Source organism: Orbicella franksi, chromosome 8, assembly GCF_964199315.1.
Source record: "Orbicella franksi chromosome 8, jaOrbFran1.1, whole genome shotgun sequence".
Classification (NCBI taxonomy): Eukaryota; Metazoa; Cnidaria; class Anthozoa; order Scleractinia; family Merulinidae; genus Orbicella; species Orbicella franksi.
The window spans coordinates 27,972,244-27,999,647 of record NC_138152.1 but is presented as its reverse complement, the minus strand read 5'-3'; the positions used below and the strand labels follow the sequence as shown (position 1 = coordinate 27,999,647).

General features: G+C 37.4%; 4 protein-coding genes and 1 non-coding gene across 5 annotated transcripts in view; 2 read left to right on the top strand and 3 right to left on the bottom strand.

The window, feature by feature from the left end:
* Position 1: 1 nt before the first annotated feature.
* Positions 2–13,706, bottom strand: LOC145494362 (ralA-binding protein 1-A-like). The gene is made up of 17 exons (XM_081473809.1): positions 13,447–13,706; positions 12,142–12,290; positions 11,254–11,367; positions 10,565–10,642; positions 9,616–9,741; positions 8,854–8,972; positions 8,062–8,192; positions 7,026–7,094; positions 6,240–6,324; positions 5,561–5,623; positions 4,549–4,657; positions 3,524–3,576; positions 3,300–3,371; positions 2,027–2,113; positions 1,832–1,894; positions 732–874; positions 2–339 (listed from the first exon to the last, which is right to left on the bottom strand). The coding sequence occupies exons 1-17, from the start codon at positions 13,560–13,562 to the stop codon at positions 300–302; spliced, it is 1,617 nt and encodes a 538-aa protein (XP_081329935.1). The 5' UTR covers positions 13,563–13,706; the 3' UTR covers positions 2–299.
* Positions 13,707–13,783: 77 nt separating this feature from the next.
* LOC145494944 (cilia-and flagella-associated protein 96-like) lies at positions 13,784–18,309 on the top strand. Its single transcript, XM_081474517.1, has 6 exons — positions 13,784–14,043; positions 14,890–15,106; positions 15,402–15,615; positions 16,958–17,060; positions 17,557–17,633; positions 17,991–18,309. The coding sequence occupies exons 1-6, from the start codon at positions 13,944–13,946 to the stop codon at positions 18,207–18,209; spliced, it is 930 nt and encodes a 309-aa protein (XP_081330643.1). The 5' UTR covers positions 13,784–13,943; the 3' UTR covers positions 18,210–18,309.
* Positions 18,310–18,405: 96 nt separating this feature from the next.
* On the bottom strand, positions 18,406–25,490 carry LOC145494945 (thioredoxin domain-containing protein 15-like). Its single transcript, XM_081474518.1, has 4 exons — positions 24,696–25,490; positions 24,141–24,600; positions 20,002–20,129; positions 18,406–19,411 (listed from the first exon to the last, which is right to left on the bottom strand). Exons 1-4 carry the CDS (start codon positions 24,796–24,798, stop codon positions 19,179–19,181), a joined length of 924 nt encoding a protein of 307 aa, XP_081330644.1. The 5' UTR covers positions 24,799–25,490; the 3' UTR covers positions 18,406–19,178.
* Positions 25,031–25,103, bottom strand: Trnat-ugu (transfer RNA threonine (anticodon UGU)). Its single transcript has one exon. It is a non-coding gene; the product is annotated as a tRNA-Thr (tRNA).
* A 149-nt stretch (positions 25,491–25,639) lies between the features above and the next one.
* The window catches only part of LOC145494373 (beta-1,4-galactosyltransferase 5-like), a 12,896-nt gene continuing 11,131 nt past the window's right edge, over positions 25,640–27,404 (top strand). Inside the window, exons 1-3 of the mRNA XM_081473826.1 lie at positions 25,640–26,330; positions 26,819–26,931; positions 27,050–27,166. Coding sequence (XP_081329952.1) covers positions 25,826–26,330; positions 26,819–26,931; positions 27,050–27,166 — 735 coding nt within the window. The 5' untranslated portion in view covers positions 25,640–25,825. The remainder of the gene's footprint in view (positions 26,331–26,818; positions 26,932–27,049; positions 27,167–27,404) is intronic.

The following is a 27,404-nucleotide window of genomic DNA, read 5'->3' as shown; positions in this document are numbered from 1 at the left end:
AATTAAAACTAAATAATTTATATTACCTTACTGAAAAAGTTATGAGAATGGCAAACTACCAGTAAGTAAAGTTAGTGTAAGAAAAGATTTTATTAAAAATGCACTATAGAAAAAAGATAGCTCAGGCTATTGTGTTTTTTGTTTAGCTAAAGGCAAGGTCACTGTTAAGAGTCATTCTGTGGTGTGATTAGCACTAGACAGGACTGCAGTGAGTACAACTTGCACAGAATACATTTGTGACTCTTTTTATGTAAATATGATTTCATGAGATTGATTGAGATGAATGCATGCTCTCCACGTTATACTGAAGTTACTGTGGAGCTTCCAGTGACGTTTGAGCTACAGATATAAAAACGATACAGGACAAAAATTAGTACTGCCAAGTGTGCATTAAAATGGTTCAGAATTTACTCCAATCATACAATGCATAGTTTGTTGCAACACTTACAGATAATTGTATTTGGCTATATAATGTTTTTCAGTCACAAATAACTCGCATTCCCCTCATGTTTAATACAGTTACTGTATGGCACTTCTCCAGAGCTAAAACAAACTAGAAACACAGCTTGCCTGTTGGACAGGCAGCTTTCAAATTTTGCTTGCCCCGGGCAAGTGCTATCATCAACTGCATGAACAGCGATGACCCTCCAACAGACTAGAAAAGTTGATGAAATAAAGAAAGTCCATTGATGGTCCAAGACAACAAGAGCTGTGTTCTTGTCTCTCATTACCTGATATTTTCTGATGTATGTTCATCAAACTTTGGATCTGTTTTCTGTCCTTGTTTGGCTTCCAAAACCCTGATTTGCACCTGGAGTTCTATGCAAACTTCTCTCTCATTGTGAATGTTATGGCACAGTTCTGTGTTCTTGCGCTACAAAAAATCCACACAAACAGTCCATCGGTCAAGAGATTGGCTTATTAAATTTTGTAGTTCCAGAAAATCCACATACTAGCTGTACCTCCCCCACAAAAGGGATTTCTTCTAAGACCCTCCCACCCTGAGTATGCCAAGTAAGCTACATGCATTTTTGGTCTTACAGAACCCCCTACCCCCAGGAAATTCCAATCCCCTCTATGGGGGGAGTATGGATATTTTCTGGAACTGCACATTAGCCATTGCCCATTGCCCCTTTCAGCTCTGTCTTATTTGTGTAAGAGGGCTGGATATTGGCGAAGCTTTTTTTTTGCCATGTTTATGGACAGAAACACAGTTGGGGTCCATAATCACACACACACAAAAATGAACAATCCAGCCCATGTCTATTTTATAGAGGCATCTCTGTAAATGTAGAGGTTAACAAAAATTAATATAATATTAATAATAATTTAATATTAATACATGATTGTATTAATTCTGCTGTCCATAATAAGAGGTGTCCATGTTATGGAGGTGTCTGTGTGGGGAGGTTTGACTGTTACTATATGGAGAAAACACCACCAACTCTCACATAGTAACAAGGATGTGTATTTATTATATGGCTAGCTCCGTGAGCAGGCAAGATGAATCAAATCCTGCCCTGTGATTGGCTACCCGAGCGGGCAAGATGGAGCTGTCTTGCCTGCTCAGGACTACCCATCGTGTCCTGCAAGGAAAATTTCCCCAAAACCCATATAATAAATCCTTTATTGACCAAGCTTATTTGGTCAAGATGGCTGGATACTGGCCTTGTTCTTTGTTTTGCGAGTTTATGGACCTCTACTCCGTCTTGGTCCGTGAACACGCAAAAAAAGCACTGACCAATATCCAGCCATCTTGACCTCACACTTGGTCAATAACCCATACATAATATTAATAACAATAAATTGTTCCTTTTAAGTGACAAAATACCTCCAGTTCTTCATTCTGGTCAATGAGCTCTTGTAATATTTTCTCAAGTTCAGCCTCATCACCCTGACATCCACAAGTAAAGGAAAAGAGCAGCATTTTAAGGATTATCATTACATGCTGGCTCTCAGCAAACTCTTAATACAGTTACTATTAGGCTACATTTAATAACTGTAACAATTCATAAGAAAAGGATACAACTTCACTGTCAGAAGAATCTGATTCTGAACTTCGACCTGAACCAGGATCTTTCTCCTTTAAGGCCACAAGGGCAGCAATTTCTTCCTGTTGAGTGACATTATGTAGTGTTGTTACAATTAGATTATTAAGAGTTTGTGACAGTTTGTAAACATGATTTTATTATCCAACTTCAGTAAATACTGTCCAATTAACAGTACAAATATACAGTGATATTGTACAATTATTTGTACTTAACAGTAGAAAACCTGTTTGCCATACAAGTCGGCACACGCACGCAAAACGGTCACACTCTCTCTCTTTCATTGATAAGTTTATTGACTGAGCAGTTAATGGGTAATAAATCTGTTATTAGATGTTCTGGTGTAGTATTGCCTTATATTTTTACTCGTTGTCTGTATTTTGACTTGCCCTTCGGGCCCATCAAAATGCAGCACAACTCATAAAAATATAGAGCGATACTATACACCAATTGAAAACATCTAATAAGATATATGTATTTGGCAAAATATTTACAAGACTAAACAATGTTTAAAAAATTATGGTTAAAAAAGTAAAACACCAATGAAACATTTTTGACATAATTTCATCTTCAGGGTGAAAATGCCACCCACTACTCACATAATTTATAACTGTTGGGTAATTCCCAATGGGAATAGTTTTGCCATGTGACAGTGAATTTGTTTGGATCATTAGGCCTTCTAGGATTCTTCGTTGTGAAATGATTGGGCTGTGCAGAGTATGCGCCAACAAAATGAATGCGAAGGGTTCTCACATAGGTTACGGGCAGGTTCTGAATCATTACATGTGTTTGAGTGTTCCACAATTCGCACCTGCACATTCCTCGTGGTCTCAACGATGTAGCTGTCACCGCAAGAACAGTCTCCTTAAAGTTTTTAGACCACGTGTGATCTTCGAGTTTTGTAAAGCAACGATTTATCAACTGACCTATGATGCCATGCAATGTCAACGATAACTTGGTCTTGCAGTGTGCCATCCATGTTTTTTCACAATATAAGTCTTCCTCTCTTTTTTAAGAAACTTCTTAATTTTTAACCCCTCAAAATTTGCTTTCAGACATCAATTAACTCAATCTTACAAATTTCATTGTTCTTTTACCATTTGACATTCTACCAAGAACATTATTTTCTCTTTGATTAACAAGATAATATGACAAGAATATGACAAACTGGTTTCCACTGGACTAACAGTTATTTCTGTGAGACAGCAGAAGCTCACCATTCATCAAAGTTATTGATTAAAAAGTGCTTACATTAAGCCTTTCAATTTCTTTCTTCTCGTGTTCCATTCGTTTCCGTAGTTCATTTCCAATGAAGGTCAATTCCTACACAAAAATGTGAAATTAAATTAAAATGAGTTTATTTATTTATTTATTTATAGTTTATTTGTAGTCACGACATAATTATGTCTACACTTGATAGGAATTCTTAAATATTATTGAAATATAATTTAACATAAATATATTATTTATAATACCTCCTGTTCAATTAAAAGTTCTGCTTCAGAAGCTTCTAAAAGTGTAATTAACCCTGGAAAAAAGGAAACACACACAACTTTAGTTAAGGCTAAATGAAAGCCGATCAACTGTTTGTGCAGTTCCATGCAGCATCAAAAAAGTTACGTCCACAAAATACATTGTATAGAACCACAAAAACATCCTCCATGGATGAGACAGGTGTGGGTATTTTCTGGAACAATAGATTGTCTTGTTTTAGTTGTGACCACATGATGACCCCAAAGGTGTGATAAATTTAACACTTTGCTTCACTATCTCGTGAAAGACATGTTAGTACTATTGACAGTTAAATTTTTTTTTTCTAAAATCGCAATGTTTTAACAGAACATTCTTAAGCTTGTGACCTTACAAAAAGTGCAGGTTGTTACATATAGCTGTGATGCTTTAAAATTTACTGGATGATCGATTATTTAGCTATGGCAACAACCCTTTTTTAGCGGAAGTTCTTTCTTAAAAACGAGGGCACGCTATATAAGGAAGACTTCGTTGGGAAGACTAAGGCTCATTTGTCAGTCACTGTTGACGTGCGCGGGTCAAATTCAAATTGGCGGGTGATTTAAATATGCGAAAGTGTCTTTGTTGTCTTTACTTGCCATAAAATTAAAAAATCTTTATGTAACAAAACGTAGTACTTCACAGATCACTACTTTATTGGACAAATCTTAAATTGTGGAGCCAACCAGTTGGCTTGCTTCAATTTGACCGCAAGAACAAATTTAAAGTTTTTCATACGAAGCGAGGAGATATTGTACTCCAAACAAAAAAACTTACAGAAAAGTAATTTTAATGATATGTTCTCACCATTTCTGGTTAAGTTTTATTGCTTTTGACGATTATAACAAATACTAAGCATTTGTTATTGTTCTCTTCATCGTCCAACATCTTGATTTTTTGGGTGAATTCAAAATTAGGGGGAGGAGCTTATGCCCTTTTATAGCACGCCTTCGTATTTAAAATAAAAAGTACTAAATACTGAATTGTCTACCATCATCTTCATCTTTTTCAACAGAATGTTCTTTTCTAAGAGCTCCTTGTGTCTTTGGTATTTCCTCTGATGCTGTTGACTGGGAAGCTCTCTTTTTGGCAGTTCGGAGCTGAAAGAGACCAAATTCATTTGACTGCATACAAGCCTAACAACCAGAAATAAAGTGTACCAGCCCTTTAATGGCATCATAAACATTTTCCTTTATTCTTACTATTTTTCTTGGAAGACTAGTTGGGAGAAATTGATTCATAAAAAATGGAAATAGTTGAACCCTGCCATTTCAAACTCTCAGGGGAATTGAAAAAAAGATTGAAATGGTGGGAGTTTGAAATAGCCGAGAGTAGTTGATTGAGGAAGTAGTCTAAGGGAAATGGTTTTGAGTTCGAAATAACGGGGAATTCAAAATAACCGAGTTTGAATTACCAGGGTTGAACTAATTACAGATTGGACACCGCAAAATTAATGCTTTTATTGGCTAATAAATGTATCATGTTTATATCACAGCACAGTATATGGACGCACAAGACATTCTGAAATAAAAAATTTCATGAAGTAATTCAACTAATAAAAAGAAAAATTGGGATCAATGTTATTAAACAGAACAGGTTCCTTACTCCTTAAAAGCTCTCTGAAGATCACTATGTTGAAAAGCTGGTTTTTTACCACAATGAATACTAATCTCACAGTCTGATTGGCTAATTTGCCGTTGTCGATAAGAGTCTAGACAACACTGCTTGTGTCAATGTGTCATGCAATGCCTTTTTCAGCTCACGCTCTGGAAAAAACACTTTCTTTGAGGTTGATATTGTGGTAAAAAACAAATCGAAATGTGCTTTGTATTCTTATTGACAATGATATGCGCCATCACAGTGGTCAAAATTGTTGTGGACTCACTTGGCTGCAACTCGTGAGTCCACAACATTTTGACCACTGTGATGACACATATTGTTGTCGATAAGAGTACAGAACATGCTAAACCACATTTGATTTGTTAATTCTCTCCAACAGGTACCTTTCTCTTGAGCAGTGTGACCTTTCGTTGAACCTCCCACAGCATTTCATCCCGCCCATCATACTACGACAAGAACAAACATTGACAACAGCTTAAATTAATACTGAAATAAGCAAGTTATAAAATTAATATTTATTTCATAATGTAATTTATCAATGACAACAATGAATTTGAAAAACAAAGATTTAAGTCAGTAACTGATGGTGGGTTTGTAGTCAACATGGCTTATTGGAAACCTTAAGTGCGGTTGCAATGCTATACAATCATGTACATGAAATTTCCTTGTTCTTGCCATGTTTTGACATCTGTAAATCAATTAATAACGGCTACTGTGAGAGGCACTTTGGCGTAATGCTTAGTGTACTGGACATTGGGGCATACAGTCAGAGTTTGGGTCCTCTCTGCGATCATTATGTTGCGTTCTTGGGCAAGACACTCTTCCCTCATACTGCCTTTCTCCATCCAGGTGTATATTATGATACCCAACAATTTCTCAATCAGTGTTAGAATGTAACCCTGTGATGGACTATGGAAACTGGAAAAAAAGAGTGGGCATGATGCACCACTAATGCTCAAACACAGATTTAAACTACCTTTATCAACATCTATTACTAAAAAACAGAAATTTCTCGCAAGAAGTTAGTTATATTTTATTTAAATATTTGTACCACTCTCTTACTTGCAAGTTGTCTGTGTTCATGTTGAGCTGTTCATGGAGTTGAGAAAGAACTGCCTCCTGCTTGGCTAATGCTGAGGCAATTGCACTATGGAAAGTACATATTAATTATTAATATGTTATTATCAATATTATTATTGCTAGTAAATTTTTTCCAGCCAATTTAAAAAGTGTAAGCCATAGTTTATACTTTTTTTGCAAACACATGGGCTGTTAAAACTGTTTTATTGGAAAAATTTGTAGTTAAATTCATTCAGCTTGGTGATTATATTACTTAAAAATTTATTATGCATCCAAAACCAATTCCACTACACTAGCACCCAAACTTGCCTCCAGTTCACCTACTTCTCTAGTAATGGTGGTAACCAAAATGGCGTCAGCTTGTAGCAGTGTTTGTGGGGCTAGAAACTCCATGGCAATATTCCAACCATTATTATTTTTAAAATTAACAAGGATATTTCTTGGCTGGAGCAACCGAAAAAATTTCTGTTAACACTCCATAGGTAAATTCTTATATTGATCATGGGTGTACACGCGTCCATCAGGTTATGGATGAACACTTGCACTTCATTGATTTGGATTGCAATGATGTACTGGTTACATATTACATAATACTTTAAATTTGTAAGGCAGGTAAAAGAGTATGGTGATCAGGATGGTGATGATAATGACGGCGATGATGAGGACGGTGATGATGACAATGATGATTATGATGATGATGATGACGACACAGAAAAATATGAAGACACAGAAATAACACAGAAATTAACAAAATCGTTCCACTCTTACTCAGGACTACTGGGCAAGTCTTCCTCATCCTCATCCATTCGTATAGACATCGTCAGTGGTCCACTGAACCTAATTATAAATAGTCATGTTAATCCTCGAGGCCCGTTAACTGATCCATGCGTGTGCTCACGCATGGATGCACACATGTTCAAAGTATCAACTAGTATCACCAACTCCGCTTGAAATTTCAAACATTAGTTTTAATTAATTTCATAGTAACTGTTACAACGTAGTATGAAACAACAACAAACCTGCATACAAGAACCTAAAATGTAAGAACCTATCAGGCTAAAATTTCCCCGTTCAGCACCCTTCACGTAAGAACCATTGTAGGTTAACATCTCGATACAGGTTATTATTTTCAAAATATAGTAAGTCAGAGTTTTTTGCAAATACAATATGTATGGTACATCACATGAAATACAAAAAAGGTAACAAAACCTAGCCAGAACACTGGCAGTGTTGTAAGACCACAATACTGTGTTGTGAATGATTCAATATAAAGGCCACACCCATGAGAACAAGTTGTTTTTTAAAACAAAAATTAAGAACCTGATTAAGAACCTAGGTAACGTAATTTAACAGTAAACACCATTTAACTTGAAAAAACCTCTATAAAATAACTGAGAGCTACTATGCGCACTCTCATTGGTTGTTAGGTGTGTTTAGATAGGAGTATGTAAACACAGTTGTGACGTTTTAGATTTGCACCTACTTTTGATAATTATTTTACATGTAATAGACAACTTTTTCCGTGTTTACATAACCTCATCTAAACATTTGGGGGGCTGGGAGAATTCTCAAAAGTTATGCCAACCCTCAACTATGTCTTGGGTTTGCATAACCGTCTCGAATTCTCCCAACACTCCTTGTGTTTAGATGAGGCTACATAAACACGGAAAAAAGCTCTATTGCTTAAATGTTCTTACACACAGGTTTTAGTTGTAATATAATCTGTACAAATATCATAAACTGAACACAGTCATGCGAATGTACAGGTAGGATAATCTTTGCGCTAGCTCACATTACAACTCACTTTGTGATTTTAGTATCAGGGAAGAGTTCATAGACGTAATTCAGGAAGATGAACAATATGCCATGTCCAATGTTCATTGTAGGACTGAGAACTATTCCAATGTTCTGTAGATTCATTCTGTTTGATGAATACTAGTCAAGACAAAAAAGTAGTTAGAGAAAATTGTTCTACTTAATGGTGTGTTGCAGGGTAAGTGTACTTAACATAATATTAACAGCTACTATGAGATTCACGAAATATTTTTAAACAGACATTTGGGGGCCAAAATTTAAAAATAAAGAGACAAAATTTAATAGAAAAGTGCAAAAAAAAAAAAAAAGAAAAGAAATCCTGGGGTCTCAAACATCCCAAATTTGCCATAACGACACATTTTTGGGAAATTGGCTACCAGTTTGCTTGCATTGTGACGTCACAGGGTTTGCACAAAGATTAAAGACTATAGAGCAATTAAGCAGACATTGGAACCTTCAAAAACATTTCCTTTCTTGCTTGAAAGCACTTTTTATTTGCTATTACTAACTCCACTGTATCTATTGACTTTATAAAATCGACACAAGTTGTGCAACACTGTGACATCATCAAATCAAAAAGGGAATGTGAGCAAATGTCTCCCAGGATCACGTCTTGGTGAAGATCCAGGGAGAAATGTTAAGGAAAAGTAAATGGAAACCATTACCATCAACACCAGAGAGTTTATTATTTTTTTTACCAGAGTGCTATTTTAAGCAACTTTTTAAATAAATATGGTTTCATCATAGGCGCTTTAAGTCTGTATTAACTCAGTCATCAAACCTTTTCCATGACATGCGACATGTGAGTGAACAGCCATGCCAGTAGAGTTCTGTTACAAGATGGCAGTTCTGCTAGCAGTAGCCTGGTTTTATCCAGCTGGTCTTTCCTGTCCTGGATCCCTAGTCAGAATGTTAAAACACAGCATTAGAGATTACTTTCAAAAAAGTGCAGAAATTGTAAAATACATACATTTGTTAAAATATACAGACCAAAAATTGGCTTGAACATACTTTTACAATCTACCCTTTTTAATATCAACACCAATGGCTAACACCTGAGTGTCCATTATATGGAAAAAGTAATGCTCAATGTTCATTTTAAGGCATTCACCATTTGAGAAGAGAGGTGACAACTCTGGCAATTGCTGTTTTGGGAGGAGAGTAAATTTTTTTCTGAAAATCAGGAGATATTTTTGGGATATTAGAGATCACACATACACTGTATGTACATGAATCAGTCTGTATGTTTTTTGAAAAAATATTGTGTACTGTCACAGTGCCTCTCTCCACCCATGTGTATAAATGGGTACTGGCAACCTTAATGTGGGCATAGCTCTGTGATGGACTAGCATCCCATCCAGGGGGGAGTAGAAATACTCCTAGTCGCTTCATGCTATGGAAACCAGGATAAGCCTCAGCCTGATGGGCCACTTGGCTCGTATCCAGACTTGTGGAAATTTGGGAGAAAGAGAAATGCTGTGGTAACAAAACCACAGACAAGTGTCACAGTTCTTTTTTTTGGAGTTTACCCAACCTTTCTTACCAGACAGTTCATTAAACTTTGGAAGTAGTGTCGTAGTAAGGATATTTTCTGGTAATTCTCTGAGATACAGCTTCACCAGACTTGCTACTGCCTCAGGTTCAAATTCATGAAGATCAACTGACCTTCCTAGCAAATGAAAAAAATTAATAAAAGTTTATCAACATGACCGTGTAATTTTTATTTCTAATCACCATTATTTTTAGCTACCAACAGACTTATGCATATTTAACTCTGCATATTTAACTCTTTTTGTTGTCTGCTATTTTGTTGGCCTGCATCACAGCCACCCCTCCCCACTTTCTGATTTTTTCTTGGAGAGAGGGGCAGCTGTGAAACAGACTACCATTTTGTAATTACAGTTGAACCTCCAGTAAGCAACCACCAAAGATGTCAAGCCTAGGTGGTCGCTTACAAGAACTTAGACTTACCTTGGTAAAAATTTTGCCCCATTAGCACATGGTAACTGCAGAGACTTACTCCAAGTTTTAAATGTTTTTATTAAATGACATATGAAAAGCCAATTTTGAGAAAAAATATGGTACTTCCCACTGAGAAATTCCATCTCTTTAACTACACAGGAATGCAATAATATTACAACACCTTATCAACCAATTTCTGCTCTATAATCTGTCCAGTGGTCGCTCATGGGAGGTTAAAAAAAACTTTTAGCTCTAAAAGTGGTTGTGGTTGCTTACAAGAGGCAGTCACTCACGAGAGGCAATCACTTACAAGAGGTTCCAAATGTAGTGATTTGACTTACAAACTTTTGGTATTTTGGAAAACTGGTCACTGAGGAGAGGTGGTCACAACTGGAGGTTCGACTGCATCTTATGTCAGCATGAATCAGAAATCAATCATAATACATTGTTGAATGTAATGCGCAGAGCAAGATGTAAGATGAATAACCCAGAGACCCAGACAGTTAAATTATTCCAACTTTATCACATACCTTGTTCATAACTTTCTTTTAAGGCCTCCACTTTGGATTTCATTCCAGACACTCGATAAATTCCTTCAACTTCAAGCCCTATAGAATTTCCAACAGTATTACACATAAAAAAGTTCTAGTGCTGCCGGCAGTTACGTGTAGATGCCATTCAGTAGATAGGAGCCATAAGACATAAAACCAGACGGTAGGTCTGTAACCTGGAGGCTGTCCGTCAGTTGGACATACATCTACATAGATATCACTGCGCCTTATTCAAACACTATTAATTATGATACATATATCTTCATTCTGTGCAGCTTGTACAGTGTCGCCCAAAGTTTGATATGTATGACCACAGTCTAGTGTCCTCAGACTCAGGCTCCAATGTCACCTCTGTATATACTGTACAACAGCCACTTTTCTATAATGGCAAAGATTCTTTTACCAACCATCAGCACTTATTCATACATGAACTTGTATAGAAACTTCCGTACAACATCAACAACAACAGCTCCATAATCGTCAATTAAATCTTCCTCAGAGTAACTGTTATAGAGCTCTAGGTTCCACTATATTTTAGTTTCCAACATGCGCACACCTAATTAATTCTTCCAGGTAACTTACTTCTCGAACATGTACTAATTCCAGTTCATAACTGCAAATAATTAAAAGTCACTGGCATTATTTTACTAAACTGTATCCTTACTTACCATTTTCTTCAATGTGTACAATTCCTTCCCGAAATATTCTGGGTAACTCCACTCCATCTGGAAGCCTGGTATTTTTTGTTGCAACTTCTAGAGGAACTCCAAACACCACTTTCCCTGAAAAAAAGGTTAAGTCCCAATAATATAAATAATCAAAAGTGTTTCGCACTGATCAATATGAATTAGTGTAAATTTTACATTTTCTCAAGGCTTTACTTTGAATTCTTAATGATGCCTAAATTGAGTACCAAAAGAACCATCAACAACATTAAAAAAATTCAGACAAAGCACGAAAAAAAATGTCTATTACTTCTGACAGAAACACTACAATTTTATTTTCAATGATAAGTTATGGATAAGAATCATCAACATTACTTTTTGATAGGTGTGCTACACTGGTTATCATATTTAAAGTTAAATTCTGACAGGGAAAATTAAAAACTGCCCTTGATAAGTTACTGTAGTTTTATCCAAGTCCTTTAGTCTTGCACGTAGATTGTAATCCAAAGGGGAAGAGTGAAAGGCTTTATAAAACCAAATAATAATTTTTAGGTTAATTATACATCTAGTCAGTTTATTTAATCAGACAGTAAACTACATGTAAGTAAGCATATCAAGTTATCCTAAAAAGAAAAGCAAATTTAGTAAAGAGGTGCAAATCAGTAGGAATGCTCTTTAAACATCCAATTTCTTCCTGTAACTATTACTAAGTTATCAAGCAGAAAGTTGATAAGAAATTATAGAGAAAATCTTCAATTGAGGGAAGTTTCCTTGATATACAAATAGTACAAAAAACATTAAGTTCTCAAAACTTGTATTAATAGATATGTAAGGCAGTCACAGAGGAGAATTTGTATTTTGAACTCAAGTCTTGAAGAGTTACACCCTTACTTGGTGCTTGAGGAGGTGATAGTGTTTCTGTTTTCTTCTTTTTTTTCTTGTCTTTCTCCTTACTTTCTTTCTCCTTTTTCTGCTTTTTTGGCTTGATACGAAGTGCGAGCGAGCGTGATTTTTCTCTTTTCACTTTCTTTCCTTTAGGCCTAGGAAACAGTAACAAAGGACCAAAAATAACCTTACAACAAAGACCTCTAAGGCTGGTACAAATAATATGCCATTGATCAATAAAGACAAAATTTCACACAAGCTAGATATCAATTTTTACAACCTTTTGATTGTAGATAGTTGATAACAACCACTATCAAATTCAGACGAGTTTTTGATGCTCTTGGTGAAAAAGAAACAAGTTTGCCTCATCATCTCAAATATTTTTTTTTACATCCAACAGAAAGTTTTTGTCCCTTTCAACAGGAAACACAAACTGAATACATTTGAATATTTTCAACATAGGAGGCCAGATTAAAACAACTGAATTTGCCACTGGCCAATGACGTGCCATAAAATGTGATCTCCTGCCATCTGTAGTTCTCAAAGTACATGTGCTTACAAAAGTAGAAGTTATAAATCAAATGTATCATAAGCTTGTTCGTAGCACATATCAGATTACACTCATGGCTGAAAAAAAAAACTAATATTTAATGTTTGTTGCTTGGAAATGAAAAAAAGATGGCTTCAGCATTTAGCTGAAGCAGCTAAAGTCTTTAAGACAATAAAAATTGTTTATTTAAATCTGCACCTGTTCATGTTCTATGAATACTGCGTATTGTGAGGTGATTTTATGAATGGAAATGATGAATGAGTACTTTCTATTTGTTTTCATAGTTATGTGCATTAATTTAGCATCGCCTTTACAGCTTTGCATCCTGATTGAATGACAAAAAAGCTTCTTTGGATGTCACGCCAGATTAATTAAAGATAGCATCAGAGAGAATCCCTTTGTACCGTTAAAAGTAAACTTGATCGTTATCGCATAGTGTTGTTGCGCAAAACTAGAGAAAAATACTTAATTACACATCAAATGTACCGATTCAAAAATAATGCAAACTGTGGAGGATCATAAAATTACTTAAAGAGGTCAAATCATTTTGGTGAACAGAGATCGCACACAACAGCTGTTTTCGATTTTTGTTTGAGTGCGGAAATAAACTTTGAATTAGTGTCAGTTAAATTTATGCGCCTAAAAGAATTAAAAGAAGTGAAAGTCAGCTAACAACTCCCATGGTCTCTTTCTTTTTTGTTGCTTAACAAAACTGGGAATATCCTGAGCGGTAAATCACTCAAGATCGTTAAAATACATACCTTAAATCTTCCTCTTCTTCTTCGCCAACACTGTCATCGTCCGAGCGAAAGGCAACATATCCCTTATCTTTTTTGCTTTCTTTCCTCTCAAAAGCGTCTTCCTCGCGCTCAGCCATCAACACTACTCACTGCTGCTATTCTTCAAGAAAATCTTTGTACGGAAAACTAACGACACGAAAATTTCTCATCTGAAACGCAAACATTTCAATCTATTCTTCCCCTGAATTACACATCCGCCATGTTTGATTCCAAACTCTGAGCCAGTTTTTCACGGTATAAAATACAGGCGAGGCTGCGAAGACCATGTTGCTATGACAACAATGTGAGTTTCGTGCAAACGCCACGTTTTGTTGATTGTTTGGTTGTCTTCGCGGAAAAAAAGTTTTTCAGAAAAATCTGCAACTTCAGTTCCCAATTCTATCTGGATTGGGACAATACCTGTAATATAAGAGCTTGTTGTGTAAGTTGTAGTCTTTAGATCGAGTGTTTTACGCAACATGGCGAAGTTGGACACGAAGAATGATCTGAACCGTGTCGGCTTGTTCAGTGAGTTGGGCTACATTTCGATTGGCGATCCTTATAAAAGGCAGAGTACGAGTAAGTATCAAACGCCAACAGTAGTTGAATTATTTGTAACAGTTCTAATGTCACTTTGCTTCTGAGGTGTTCAGGCATAGCTTGCTGCGATCAACTGTATTCATAGGACAAAGCTGTTGTTTTACTAGCTACATGTAGCTTTCTTCACAGTCTCCAAATGAAATGGTCTGTCACAACTTACTTGCGTTTCTTTAAAACGACGGAAGCGTGTTAAACAGCCCATAATTTCACTGTTGTTAGGAAAGTAGAGTGAAATCTAAGCTTACATTTCACTGCTAGTCTACGCAATCTGAGAATTGTGGGACTTGATTATTTATTGTTTTTTTATTATTATTTTTTTATTTTTTTAAATTTTTTATTTTTTTATATATATTTTTTTTCAATCAGAGTATTTTTCCTGTTAGTTTCGCTTCTGTTTTTCACATCAATATAAAATTAACTTTAAAATATTTGCTTGGGATATGGACTGGCCAAAGAAGCAAAGCATTTCTTTGGCATGGATAAGAAATCAACTCCCATTATCTCAATTTTTTTGCTTTCCTGGGGGTTCGACATAGCGGTATTCAACTGTAGTGGTCCGCAGACAGCCCAATGCTACTTCTTGGATCAAACTCTCAGATCACTTGTTGTTGATATATTGGATATGGCCATTGCTGATACTATTAAGTCCCCATTACATTTTTTTTAGCTCAGCCATTGGTTTTCTGGCTGGACAACATAAGTTAGAAGAATTACCAACCCATCTATATATGAGTAGCTATGTCTGGCTTCATAATTCCAAAAAAAGTCATGACTTCAGAAACATTTTTACATTTAATACAACTGCACAATGTTTTTCTGGTGCAGATTTCAATGTTAAAGCTCATAAAGGAAAACAGATGCTGCCTGGAGGGAGCAAAACAAGATCAGCTCTCCAGTCTGGATATTTTGATCAAAAATTCAACAGAATCATGGAAGGAGAAGCATTTACTGATCCAGTCAAGCGCCGACGGCAAGATAAACTCAAAAGTTCCAAGCTTAACTTAGGAAAGGCATTTGTTCCCAGTAGTGGAGAGAAACTACCGTAAGTTGTGATTGATATAATTTGGTACAAATATTACTCTAAATAAGTACAGTAAATTTTGAGTGTTGTTTGAATAATCGAGTGGCTTCAAGACTTGGGCTTGGTTTTAACTGCACTGAGTCTTGGGCTCACACTTTCTTAAATTGTCAAACTCTTGGTCTGGAAGTTTCAAAAAAGGGTCTAGTTAGCAAGTCTCAGTGCTTGAACCTGAACTATTTGTTGCCTCCCACACTCCTGTACTTGTATACAAAGCCAAAGGGTAATTCTTCTGTTCTTTTTTCCAAATAATATATAGCTCAGGGGCAGGCAATCATTATGGAACCTTCAGTGGAACCATTGGAGCGTTCAGTCCTGTTTCAAAAGGAAAAAAGGCTGCAGACTCCCCTGGGAAAAACTTTTTGACAAATCCACCCAAGAAGGGGACAGGTTACGGCTACCTTCACATCACAATTGGTGCCTCACCAAAGTACATGTCAGATGCTTATGAGCGTGCAAGGGAATTGAGAAAGGTAAGGCGTGATCATAACCCGAGGGGAGGTACCCCCTTATATGGACTACATAGGTATGTGTGGCCCTAAAGGTATGTTTTTCTCTCTGGCTTGGCATTAGGTATTTTGTTTTACAAGAAACATTTTTTTCCGCATCAACATTGGCAGAGGGTCCACAATACATTGTAGGTTTTGCAGGATGCAGGATCTGGCTTTTTTCATGGCAATATTTGGGATTTGAGCTGAAAACAGGGATGGGAAGTGGGAATTTCAATTACGAGCGGGTGCAGGATTTCCGTTTTTTTATGGGTTGGGATGAGGGGTTTGCGAGAGGAACAGAGCGGGACACAGGATTTCAATTCTTACGTGGCCTTACAAATTGACCAGCGCAAAAACCGCAAGCTGCCAGAAACAACCTTTTGTGTGCATAGCTGTGTCAGGTCTCAAATAATGAGTAGCAACAGCTCTGTACCCTGTCAGGTTCTCCATACGGTATGAATTCTTTGAGTCCTATTGACATCATTTATGTTAGCCTCTGACATTTGTCCATTTCTGACATTTTGGGTGCTTGTGTTTATTTCTTTTAAAAACATCTACATTTGACTTTTCAAGACCTTAAATATGGGAGTTAACAATCTTTTTCTCACTGATACGTGGACAAAAGAAAAGAAAACAGGAAACCGTTTACATAAAGAAACATTGCAATCCTTTGTGCTTACTTATCGGGTACCCTTTGAATAAAGTCTTTCATGATCTTTTGTGACATCTATTTTTAAAAAGGTTTCTGTGTTAATTATTAATTTAATCATTAAAATTATTAACCCAGAAATGTCTATTAAAAGTGGGCAGGGTTAGGATTTCTAGGTAATTACATGTAAGGGTGGGATAGCGGGATTAACAGAAAAAAATGGGTGGGAAAGTGGGATCTGAGAACCCTATTGTGGACCCTCTTGGCAAAATTGTAACCCTTCTCAAATGTTTCGCAAATGGAGGCTATTTCTGGTTAGCTGTGGTCATGTACTAGAACCGTGTACTAATTTTAGAGCTCTGATATGGGGTATTGCTTCTTGGCTCAGGTCTGAAATAGGGAACAGAAAATCACAGATTTTGGTGTGAAATAGGGTATAGGTTTCAAGGTTCGGCAACACACCCCACCCACCCAAAAACTTTGGGGAGTAACCCCCCCCTGATCATGGTCAGTTGTACCAAAAAATTATTAATTAAAAAATGTTGGTTATTTGTTCCAGAGCTAATCAAGGATTGGTAGACTTGTTCTCGCATTTGTAAAAGTTTGCCTGCATAGATTACAGTGGTAAACAGTATTTTCCTAGCAATATTAAGCTCTGTAATATTTTATTTGCAGAAAGAAATGGAGGGAAGCCTCAAAGCAAGAAAAGGAGGAGCTTATAAATTGAATTTACATCCAAAGGCATATTTTGATGGAAATCCATACAAGTCTGACCGACGTAAGCATCGTGAATAGTCACAGTACTGTCTATGTTCAATTATTTCTTCATACTTTCTTCACTCCTGTCGCAAATCGCGTAGGTATATCAAGGGTGCATACCTTTCGAGTGATCAAAAGAACTCGGGGATGGTTCACCATGATCTGAGTGATCTTGTATCACTGATCTATCGGGTGCACCCTAAAACAAATCTTTATTAGCCCAAGTGCATACAATGCATCTTTTGCAGAACCTTATCGGATGATCATTGTAATTGAAACTGGCAAGACTGGCAGTTTTGGTCAGATGAAGGGTTCTATAAAAGACCTTGGTCATAAATTCAACCAAGCTATTTTCTTTGTGCTTTGTCTCAGTCCCCTTGTGAACTTAAGAAAATAACTTTGGTCAATATTTCTACTGTATACATATATATAGGTGGACTAAACAACCTTGGTAAGTAACAGCACTTGTTAACTTGAATTAATTATTCAATGATTATTATTATTGCCATTTTCAGCTCTACCACCATTGAAAGAAACAAGAAAACCACCTGAGGTGCTAAAGCCATTTAAACCGAGCTCTCCACCAAAAGAGGTAAGGAAGACAGTTCTCAGCAATAATTTAACTCTGTGTAAATTTGAGATTTTTGCAAAATATTACAATGACCAAAATTGCCCTCCCCAAGTTTCCATTCAAGTCTAAAACCATGCCACCAAATGTAAGTTCATGTACAACTGCAAGAAAGTGTAATTCCCAATTTACAGGCTCAGTGATGTTTCAAAAGTTCTAACAGTGGCATGAGGGCTTCAATTTAAAAGTAAAATTAAAAGATATATATTTTACTCTTATTTTTGACAAGTCAGAATGAAGAAATTTCCTTCAGCAAATCACAAACATATACATGTACTGTTAAATATCACTTCAATTTTTTGATGACATTGTTTCTTTCAGATTGGTGGTATGAAGGCGGGATGTTTTGATAATTACCCTTCGCACTCTAACGACCCTTATGTGGTCAAAAAGTCAAAGGGAGGTGATGGATCAGAGAAAAGGATCTTTAGGCCATCGCAGGGACCAAAATCAACACCAACCAGATCAATCATAAACCAGAACGTAGAAAGACGAATTAATAACTTGAACTTCAGACAACCTGTAACAGTGTCCATATGATGTGATACTCGCGCTTATTTCAAATTAAAAAAAGAAAAAAAACGTTCTTTCATCATTGCCAGAAAGTGTCAAAAAATGGTACAGCAAACTAGACAAAGTTATTATTAGGTTCAACCGCTTTTGCTATTTGGGTAATAATTAATTATTTCAGTTGCAATATTTGAAACTTAAGGTAATGCTGTACAATGCATGCATGTAAGTCCCTTTATTTTATTTTTTGGTAGACATTAAGAGAGCATGCTGTAAAAAGTGTTTTAAGGTCATTTTAAGGTAATCTGTATTTACAACACTGGGACAAAAATGAAAGACATAAAGTCAAACTAGTTAGATTTCAAAGCCAGTAAGTGAACACGATGTCATGTGCATTTTAAGGTCATTTAAAGTAACCTGTATTTACAACACTGTGATAAAATAAAAGACAGGTATAAAGTTTTACTAGTGAGTTTTCAAAATCACATTGTAAGTGCAATTAAATAAATAAAGAAACAACTTTAGGACATTTTGTTAGTGTCTGCTACGTTATGGCCTGAATAACATAATGTACTGAAAATTATTAAATAACAATATCAAATATCTTTTCTCTCAAATCTGTTTGAATACACAGAACAAAATTTTACATTGTACTAAGAAAGATTTCTTAGATACATTTGGCTTCTATTCACACAGGCATTGTACAATATTCTTACTGTGGCCTTAGCAGGGTAGGTCCTCTGCTGTTAATCTGAATCCTTGGCTATAGGCCAGGAAAAGTACCCCTTTGGCTAACCTGAAGGTCCTGTCTCCATTTCAATGTAGAAATTGTTCTTATCAGTCTCTATTGGCCTTGCAGGAATGGTCTCTTATTAATTTCACGCTACTTTCTCATTGTCACTCATCAACTCCTATCAAAAATGTCTTTGCCTGGAATTGGAAACACGGTCAGACATTTCACATGCTGCAGCGATCTTGTCTCTTGCCCATTATAACCAGTTAGTCCTGTTTCTCTCTCCTAAAGTATTGTAAAAACCTCTGCCACTGAACAGCTTGTATTCTCTCCCAGACCAGCTGTCGATAGCTAGATTTTGCAAACATAAACACTGAAAATACCAGCAGGAAAAGCACAGAAAATAACAAATAATAGTCTCTGTCTTCCACTGGTTTGTTTTTTAGTGGGCCGATATGATCTTGTTCCGAGATTTGAACACTGAAATTTCCCTCAACACCTACAAAAGCAAACAGACAATCAGGTAATTATATTATTTTAATATACTGCATGACACAAATTACAAATTTTTAGACGTAATATATCAAATACACAAGACAATGTTTGAACACATTTCCAAACACCAAAAAGAGAGTTGAAAATATAAACACATAGCAGTGTATTTCTGAAGCACTTCCAGGTGTTTGGAAAAGTGGTCAAACAAGTCTTGAGTGTTTGATCTATCTTCTCAATGGAAACTTAAAAACTTAAAATAAATGGTAAAATCTATGCTTCCTACTAAGGATCAGATCTTTTACAGTAAAGAAACTCAATAGTCAAACTATGGACACTTGACATTTGTTTGTGATTTCTTTTATGGTTACTGTAGAGTGAAGGCTCTTCACATATAGTGTACAAGACTAGCTTTTTTACAATGTCAAAATGCTAAATACCCTAATCACTGAAAACGCACAAAAAATGTCGTAGTGTTCACAGTTCAATTGTCCTCACTGTAAACACTGTCATGATCTTAATTTCCTTTGTTTAAACTTGATGAATTATTTTAAATGATTTTGAGAAAATGATCAGCAAAAAGCTTGTCCAATTTACCTGTGTTGTTCTTCACAAACATTCTCAGATCATCCAGCGTGATTGAATTATTGAACTTCAAGACAGGTTTCCCTGAATGAAACAACAGGATGGTTGGGACGGCAACCACTCCAAAACGAGTATTCAAACTACCGAGATGACAATAGCAAAAGTAAAATAAATTAGTTGAATTTAAAGGATGTAGCTCTAACAACTGATTTACAACGTGTTAAATGGATTATGATTCAAGCAAACACAGAAATTCTTGCGGTATGTTACTCAGAGAGATATGTAGATTTTGTTAAGCTAATAAAATTTTTTGGGGATATAGGCACTTTAACCCTGCTCTGTAATTTGGCCCGGCACTGCCATGACAAAAGACAGTAGTGGTTTCAAACGTCTAACTTAATACAGTCATGCCCAAGATCAAAGGAAGTTTGCTTTGGTGAAGACCATTTTAAATGATACAAGGAAACAACAGACGCGATTATGTAATTGGTACTCTTCATGCAAATAGTTGTGGCCCCTGTTTAAAAAGAGGATAACAAAGTGTTTACTTAAGTGTGATGTGTGATCAGCCCAGGGCAGATACAGAATTTTAGAAAAGGGGGTTCTCGATATGGACTGCCGAAGGCCAACTCCTGTGGGGACTCCTAGGGACATCCTTCTCTGGAAAGTTTGTTAAATTGAGGTCCCTGGAAATGGGATTTCCAGCATTCTAAGGTCAAGTCTGCATGCTATAATGTCTCATTTCTTTTAATTTTGGGGGTTCAGCCAAATCCAAATCCAGATCCAAATGGTGATAGGGGCACATAACATCGCTTGCATCTAAGTGTGAACAGGTGACGGCAAAACATGCTCTAATTGGGTGTCAAACGTGGCATGATTGGGTATCAAACATTTTAACTTTAGCAGAACGTAAAGCAAACTTTCACACTCTGAAAGACTCTGAAAGGCTTGCTCCTACCAATAATTCATAGTTATAATAGAAATAAAACCACTTTTGCGAAAGCCATATGCATATTGACACATAGACTACGAGTAGTCCCTCTTTCGCTTAGTCCATCGTACGTGACGCGAAAGGAGGGACTACCACCTAAGCCCAAGAGTTTGAATTATGTGTTGCTCTCACAACACAAAAATATGATTGGCTTCTGTTAGGAGCGTTGACAGCGTCTTGTCAACATTCGAGATACCTGAGACATCTTGCAGGAATGTTTTGGAACCGGAGCAAATCGAAGCGTTGGAATTGAGCTTCGCAAGCCGTGATGTTCTTGCGAACCTGCCAACAGGCTTTGGAAAGATTTAAATTTATCCAGTGTTTTGTTTGGGAAAGCTTTCTGCCTCCAACCCGGCTGCGAGCGTGTTAGTGATTTTGCTGCTCAACAACATCGTCTAAGTCAGCGACTATAAATTCACTGAGCTTGGCCTTTTTCTGCCGTCCATTTGAAAGATTGAACCGGACTCTCACTTGAAACCGGACATTCACCTGAAATTTTCCGCTGCTATCAGCAAACATTTCACCGCAGTTGGATGATCTCCTATGTGTAATGTATAATGTATCATGTAAATTCTCGGTTGAAACTCTGTTGAAATTTTCGCAATAACTTTTAGACGCAGCGAAAATTGTTACAAGAGGCCTCTTTCGCCGTCTTCTTTTTAAAACTTCTTTGGCAGTTTTGCTGAACGAACACTGACGGCATATGTTTTTGCCTGGCTACTTGAAGAGTAGAGTAGAGCAATTTTATTCAGATCTCCTGGGGCTATTGATAACAGGCGATAATAAGAGGACATCAAGATGAGAAATCCTACACCGAGAAATCACTCGGCTGTGAAAGGGCAAACTCTTGGGCTTAGGCAGTAGTCCCTCCTTTCGCGCGCTCCTAGCCCCCAGGATTTCGCTCAGCCATTTTTTTCTCACGAATTTCTTTCGCGTCACGCATGACAGACTAAGCGAAAGAGGGACTACTCGTAGTCTAATTGACACAGGTCAGGGTCAATTTCTCTGGAGGAAAACTTCGATGTCCAATCTTTCTGCCATTTTGAGCGCAGAAGATCGCACCATGGTCTGCTAAATGTCAAAAGTGTACCATGACCAATTATGCCATGTTTCACAACCATTTAGAGCATGTTTTGGCGTCATGTGTTCATGCTTAGATGCAAGCAACGGTATTACTGAGTTTCTGAAGAAGTCTTCCTCATGTGTGAAACAGAGTCTTGACCCCCACCCCTTCGACCACCATCAGCCATCAGGTGAGTGTCAAATAAAGCAACCACCTGTACCATTCAAGAATCAACAACAACTAACCCAGAATTTCTTAAGTAATGCTACCCGAAAGTAACAGCTACCTAGCCTGCAGAGCAGGCGAGATTTTTTCAAACGAGTGCTCACATCGTAAAAAGTTTAGCCGCCATCTTGAATTTTTCATGCAGTGGAAGACTGGGGAGAGAAAGAAAGTTTTACCAAGGGGGTGAATGATAGGCAAGAGGAAGGATAGGGGAGGGGTGCAGCAAAGAAAATCTTGCCTGCCCGAGGTCATTGTTCTCTTAGGAAACTCCATTCGCCCACGAACGGAGTTTCTGATTGGTGCGGCTTGACCCTGCCTGTCAATTGTCTGTCAGTCAGTTTCGTTTCGTTCGTGCGGGTAAGAAACATGGCAAACTCTGTCGAAAGTGATGTTGTTAGTTTCAATTCCGCTCTCGACGAATCTCTCAAGCGTTTATGTGAACTTGGAATGTCTCGCGAATTACGAACGGAGCAAAAAGACGCAATTTCCACACTGATATCCGGAAAAGATCTATTGGCAGTGCTACCCACTAGCTTTGGGAAAAGCTTAATGTTTACGTAAAATGGGGTTGACTAGCCTACACGACTTCTACGGTTCGTGACATTTGCACATTTGCTGTTCTCTGTTCGGTCACTCAACCTTTCTTGTCGCTTCACTCGTGTTCACCCGGAGTTGAGCCGTTAGATCGTGCCATGGCAAATTTTTATAAGTCATAGGTCTGCATGGTTTGTGCCGTTATCTGCATGTCGACTCGTTGAGTTTGACACCTCTGTAATTTGCCATGTGTTTATGCATTGTTTAGGCTCATTTCTATTGCAAGATATGCTTTCAAGACTCCATGAATTTGCTTTTGAGGGACAAAATATCAAATTTACCGTGAACATGTTGCTTACTTGCATTCTATATTGTGACACCGGGCCCAGCTGTGACTAGAACTGTTTACAAGCACAATAGGTAGATCCTTATCACGGATATCATATTTGTTCTCGTACGATTTCCTTCGGAGACGCTGTAGCTTTACTTTGAGAAAGCTATACGTTTGTCTAGAGACATTCTTATGTTTCTTGCAGCTATCTGATCGAGCTTATGTTTCTGTTACTCGATGTATAGGTTTATTCCTCCTTTGGTTGTTCTGGCACCACATGATTCAAATGTAGCTGTTTACGCACAAGTCCTGTTAACTGTTTTGCGTGTTTTATATGCCATTGTTCCGCTTAGTTCAGGCAAGACCATGGTTTCAATCCTCCATGTGGATCTCATCAGTTGCCGGTATTTCTAAAATACTCTGTACGTCTGAAGTCGCTAGCGCAACACGTACCTCTGTGAGAATGCAAGACATCCTGCGGCTTGGCACAAACTTCTCACGGTGTGTACCCTTGTGAGACTTCCGGTGTCGAGAAAACCTCATTTTGATTGGTTACCCGCTCTTTTTGCGGAAATGCAGTGAAGCGCAACTAATCAGGAGGTGTTTCGCATTTTAACGGGCTTTTCGGGCAGGCGTCTTCTCATTTTTCCCCTCCCCCATCCCCCACCGTCTAACATGGCGGTCTAACATGGCGGTCTAAAAAGGCGGTCGCAAGGTTGTAACGCTAACTCGCCCCAGTAAGACGCCTGCACTGCAGGCTAACAGCTACCCAAAAGTAACAGCTAGTGAAAGTGGCGGCCCGAAATATCTGAAAGTAACTGGGACCATTGCTTTCGGAATTCTACAGTACATTTTAAATTGTTCCTCTCTTAGCCACTTATTCCATTTTACTTAAATATCGTACTTCAATCAGAGCAGGGAGCAGGGTCTGGGATCACCAACTGAAAACCAAAAAAGCTGTAGAAATAGAATAGTGGATCTACACATAAGCCAAACTGGTCTCTCACCTGTGTTGTTTGTAAGCATCTATCGCCAGAATAGGTAGATTGGTATACACTCTGCCCAATGCATTGTACAGTGGAGCCAGTTTAGCACAAAATGGGCAGTACTGTGTGAAGAACAAGACAACAGCGCAGGAATCGGTGTCGTTGTCTGTTGTCGTGTTAATCAATTTTAGTAGCTGCTCTGAATTGACGATAACAACTTTCTGCTGCAAGGTTTCGTTGCTCTGTGAGTTGTTCCTTCCCTTACAGAACCATTTTGGCAAGCCAGAATTTGCACTTGTCGAGTTCACGGTTTCATCGTTAAGCTTATTTTTCGTGGAATTTTCGACTTGAGAAGCATTGGAAACTGTTCCATTTAGATCTAAAATACCCGTTTCATTTAGTGTTGCGTTAGCATTAGAAACTTCCAAGATAGTGTCATTAACTTCTGCTGAGACATTTTCCTCTTCGACTGCATCTGAAACTATGAAATAAGATTTATACACAATTTTAATTGTGAGTAAAATGATATACAAAACTCATTTACGACATCACAATCTTGACTAGTTAACCTGCTACCTTTTAGATGATCAGTCTCTGATAAATTTTCAGTTTCTTCGGCAAAGGAATGCACACAAATGACAACTAAAATACAATATAACCAGACAACCTTCTCCGCCATGTTTGATGTTCTGTCCTTTTGCAGAGCATGCCTACACTATTGTTGTTGCCGAACTGCTGACCTCAGGCCGAGAAATTTTACGAAATTTAGCGAGGAAAATGCTACAGTTCAATTGCTTATTCTCAGGGAAAAAATCAAGAAATATAAAGCAAAGATAGAAAAGAAAAAAAAAAAGAAACATCGTAACTGTGCCAAAAACTCAAGCCAAGAAAAAAAGAAAACAAAAATCGGCAGCCCCCTGAGAGATTTGAACTCTCGACCCCTGGTTTACAAGACCAGTGCTCTAACCACTGAGCTAAGGAGGCATTCACAACCTCTGGAGAAAAATTTTGACAATTTATAGTTAGTAAACTGGAAACGACTTACTCTTTCGATATTGCATTGTGGGTATTGTTTGCTGCTAGAAGAGGTTTCTTTCTGGCAAATCTTTTAGCATGTACGAAGTCGTTCTCCTCTCTTGTATTTCGGTCGGATTGTTTACAAGTTCGTACATGCTAAAAGACTTGCCAGAAAGAAACCTCTAGTAGCAAGGTAGGTATTGTTCGGACATAAGGCCAAGTATTGTCCAAATTTAAGATGAATTGGTCTCCGAATGTCTAAATGTCAAAATCTCCTAATTTTGTCTCCTAAATGTCAAAATCTTTATAGAGCCGCAGCATTCAAAATTTGGGTTATGTTGTGCGTATTAAAGGAGCTTACTCACGGTATTTTGAGTTATTTTGGCTACATACAAAAATATTGCCTTTAAATAGTAGGAAACCTGAAAAACACCAACTAGATAATGATAAACCATAAAGGAACAAGGATGGCTAAGGATGGAGAGGATTTTAAAACACCGATTACAAACGACGAATTTGAAAAACTGAGGCTAAACTTTTCAATACGCGCAAACCTTGACTGAGCTCCTTTAAATTTACACATTCTCGTCAGACAGTCCTCGTTGCTAAGGATGTTAGCTATTCAAATTTTTCGCCGAGGTCTTGACGGGAACTCTTTTGAAAATTTATTTAGCTTTTAATACTGGAACATGCCCTCGGTTAAAGTTTTTTATTTAGTGTTATTATCAGGACTGGTCCTGTATTTTCTTCTTTATAGCTTTCTAGTCAGGAAGTTACCAGCGATGCCTGTGGTGAAAATTTATTTCGAAGATGAACCACCGATAACTGATGTATATTCACAACAATACCTCGCACACGAGAAGTCAATGGATTTCGAAAATGGCAAAATAGAGGAAAGCAATCATTTAGCCCCTCCGCAAGCACAGGAATTTTATTTTGAAAGAGAAGAAAAGCCGTCCACCGAAATTGCAAACGAAAGAGAGCACACGGCTAAAAGAGACATATTGCTGTCCTTCCTCGATGGGCTTGGAATACCCGTAAACAAGGAGGAAATGCCTGCTACAGACATTTCAAGAAACACTCCACCATTAGTTAACCCGAGTGGAGTTTCGTTACGAAAATTAATGAAGAAATTTGACGAAGATTTGAGCCTCGAAGCCGACAAATCTTGCCCTATTAGTCACTTAGATGAAGGTACGTTTACAAAGTTTCACTCCTAGATTTTGATATACTTCTGAATACGAAATTACCAAGCACTATTCTTCATGCTACATTACTAGTATTCCAGAACTGTTATTGATCGTGGCGCTTGCACTAAAATATTTTTTTATTAACTTAGTTATGCTAATGTTGCTTTATTCCTGAAACGATCATCAACAGAGCAGGATCTATGCTATACTGATTCATAATTGACCATAATTCGTAGATAACAAATAGTGAATTTCATTTTGTCAGTTATTTGGCTAAAAGTTTGACCGAAAAACACAAACAGAGAAAGATGTCAAAAGGTCGCACGTGCTTTTTCTTGCTGCTTTCTGATTGGCTAGCAGATTTGCCGCGGAAACCAATGTAACAAGGTACGAAACAAGCCGGTCAACAACGGAGTTGCAGTTTGCTTATTCGTTGAATGACGAGGACGCCTGATCGCACGTTAGTGAATTAATGTGATTATTTCTTTTCAGTTGGTTTGCTAGAAGTTAACAATAGCTCAGTTAGACTTGAGGAAGTGGAAAGTGAGCTGGCGTTTGTCAAGAAAGGTGGACAATGGAGACCTGATTGTGTGCCAAGAAACAAGGTAGAAAAACAATGCGCGCGAAAGTTCAGTTTTTTTGTTTCAATGAACTAAAGATAGAGGTTTACGGACCTAAAGACGCGACTCAATGCTAAGAAATATATTCTACAATTTATTTTAGGTGGCAATAGTTGTTCCTTTCAGAGATCGTAGCGAGCACCTTTACATTTTCTTGAGACACATGCATCAGTTCCTCAGATGGCAGATGTTAGAATACAGAATCTTTGTCATAGAACAGGTAACACAAGCTCTGACTTGCGTATCTTTTGGTTTTTGTTTGATTATTACGTTGGTGACTTGTGCGCGCTTTTTTTGTGTTTATTACGTTAGTGACTTGTGTGTACTTTGGTTTGTGTTTATTACGTAAGCGACTTCTGCGCGCTTTGCTTTGTATTTGAGTGAGGTCGTTGCGGGAAAATCTCAAACTGAGCGAGGTCAATACGGTAGGCCGAGGTTTGAGATTTTCCCGTAACGAC

Coding starts and splice junctions, on each gene's coding strand:
- LOC145494362 (XM_081473809.1), bottom strand. CDS start 13,562: ATGGCTGAGCGCGAGGAAGACGCTTTTGAGAGGAAAGAAAGCAAAAAA. Junction 8,973..9,615: donor AAAGTTTAATGAACTGTCTG/GTAAGAAAGGTT, acceptor CATTCTGACTAG/GGATCCAGGACAGGAAAGAC. Junction 875..1,831: donor ACCAGAATGAAGAACTGGAG/GTATTTTGTCAC, acceptor GATTTTTTGTAG/CGCAAGAACACAGAACTGTG.
- LOC145494944 (XM_081474517.1), top strand. CDS start 13,944: ATGGCGAAGTTGGACACGAAGAATGATCTGAACCGTGTCGGCTTGTTC. Junction 14,044..14,889: donor TTATAAAAGGCAGAGTACGA/GTAAGTATCAAA, acceptor TTTCTGGTGCAG/ATTTCAATGTTAAAGCTCAT. Junction 15,616..16,957: donor GTGCAAGGGAATTGAGAAAG/GTAAGGCGTGAT, acceptor TTTTATTTGCAG/AAAGAAATGGAGGGAAGCCT.
- LOC145494945 (XM_081474518.1), bottom strand. CDS start 24,798: ATGGCGGAGAAGGTTGTCTGGTTATATTGTATTTTAGTTGTCATTTGT. Junction 20,130..24,140: donor GATGCTTACAAACAACACAG/GTGAGAGACCAG, acceptor TCATCTCGGTAG/TTTGAATACTCGTTTTGGAG. Junction 19,412..20,001: donor GTTTGTGAAGAACAACACAG/GTAAATTGGACA, acceptor TTGCTTTTGTAG/GTGTTGAGGGAAATTTCAGT.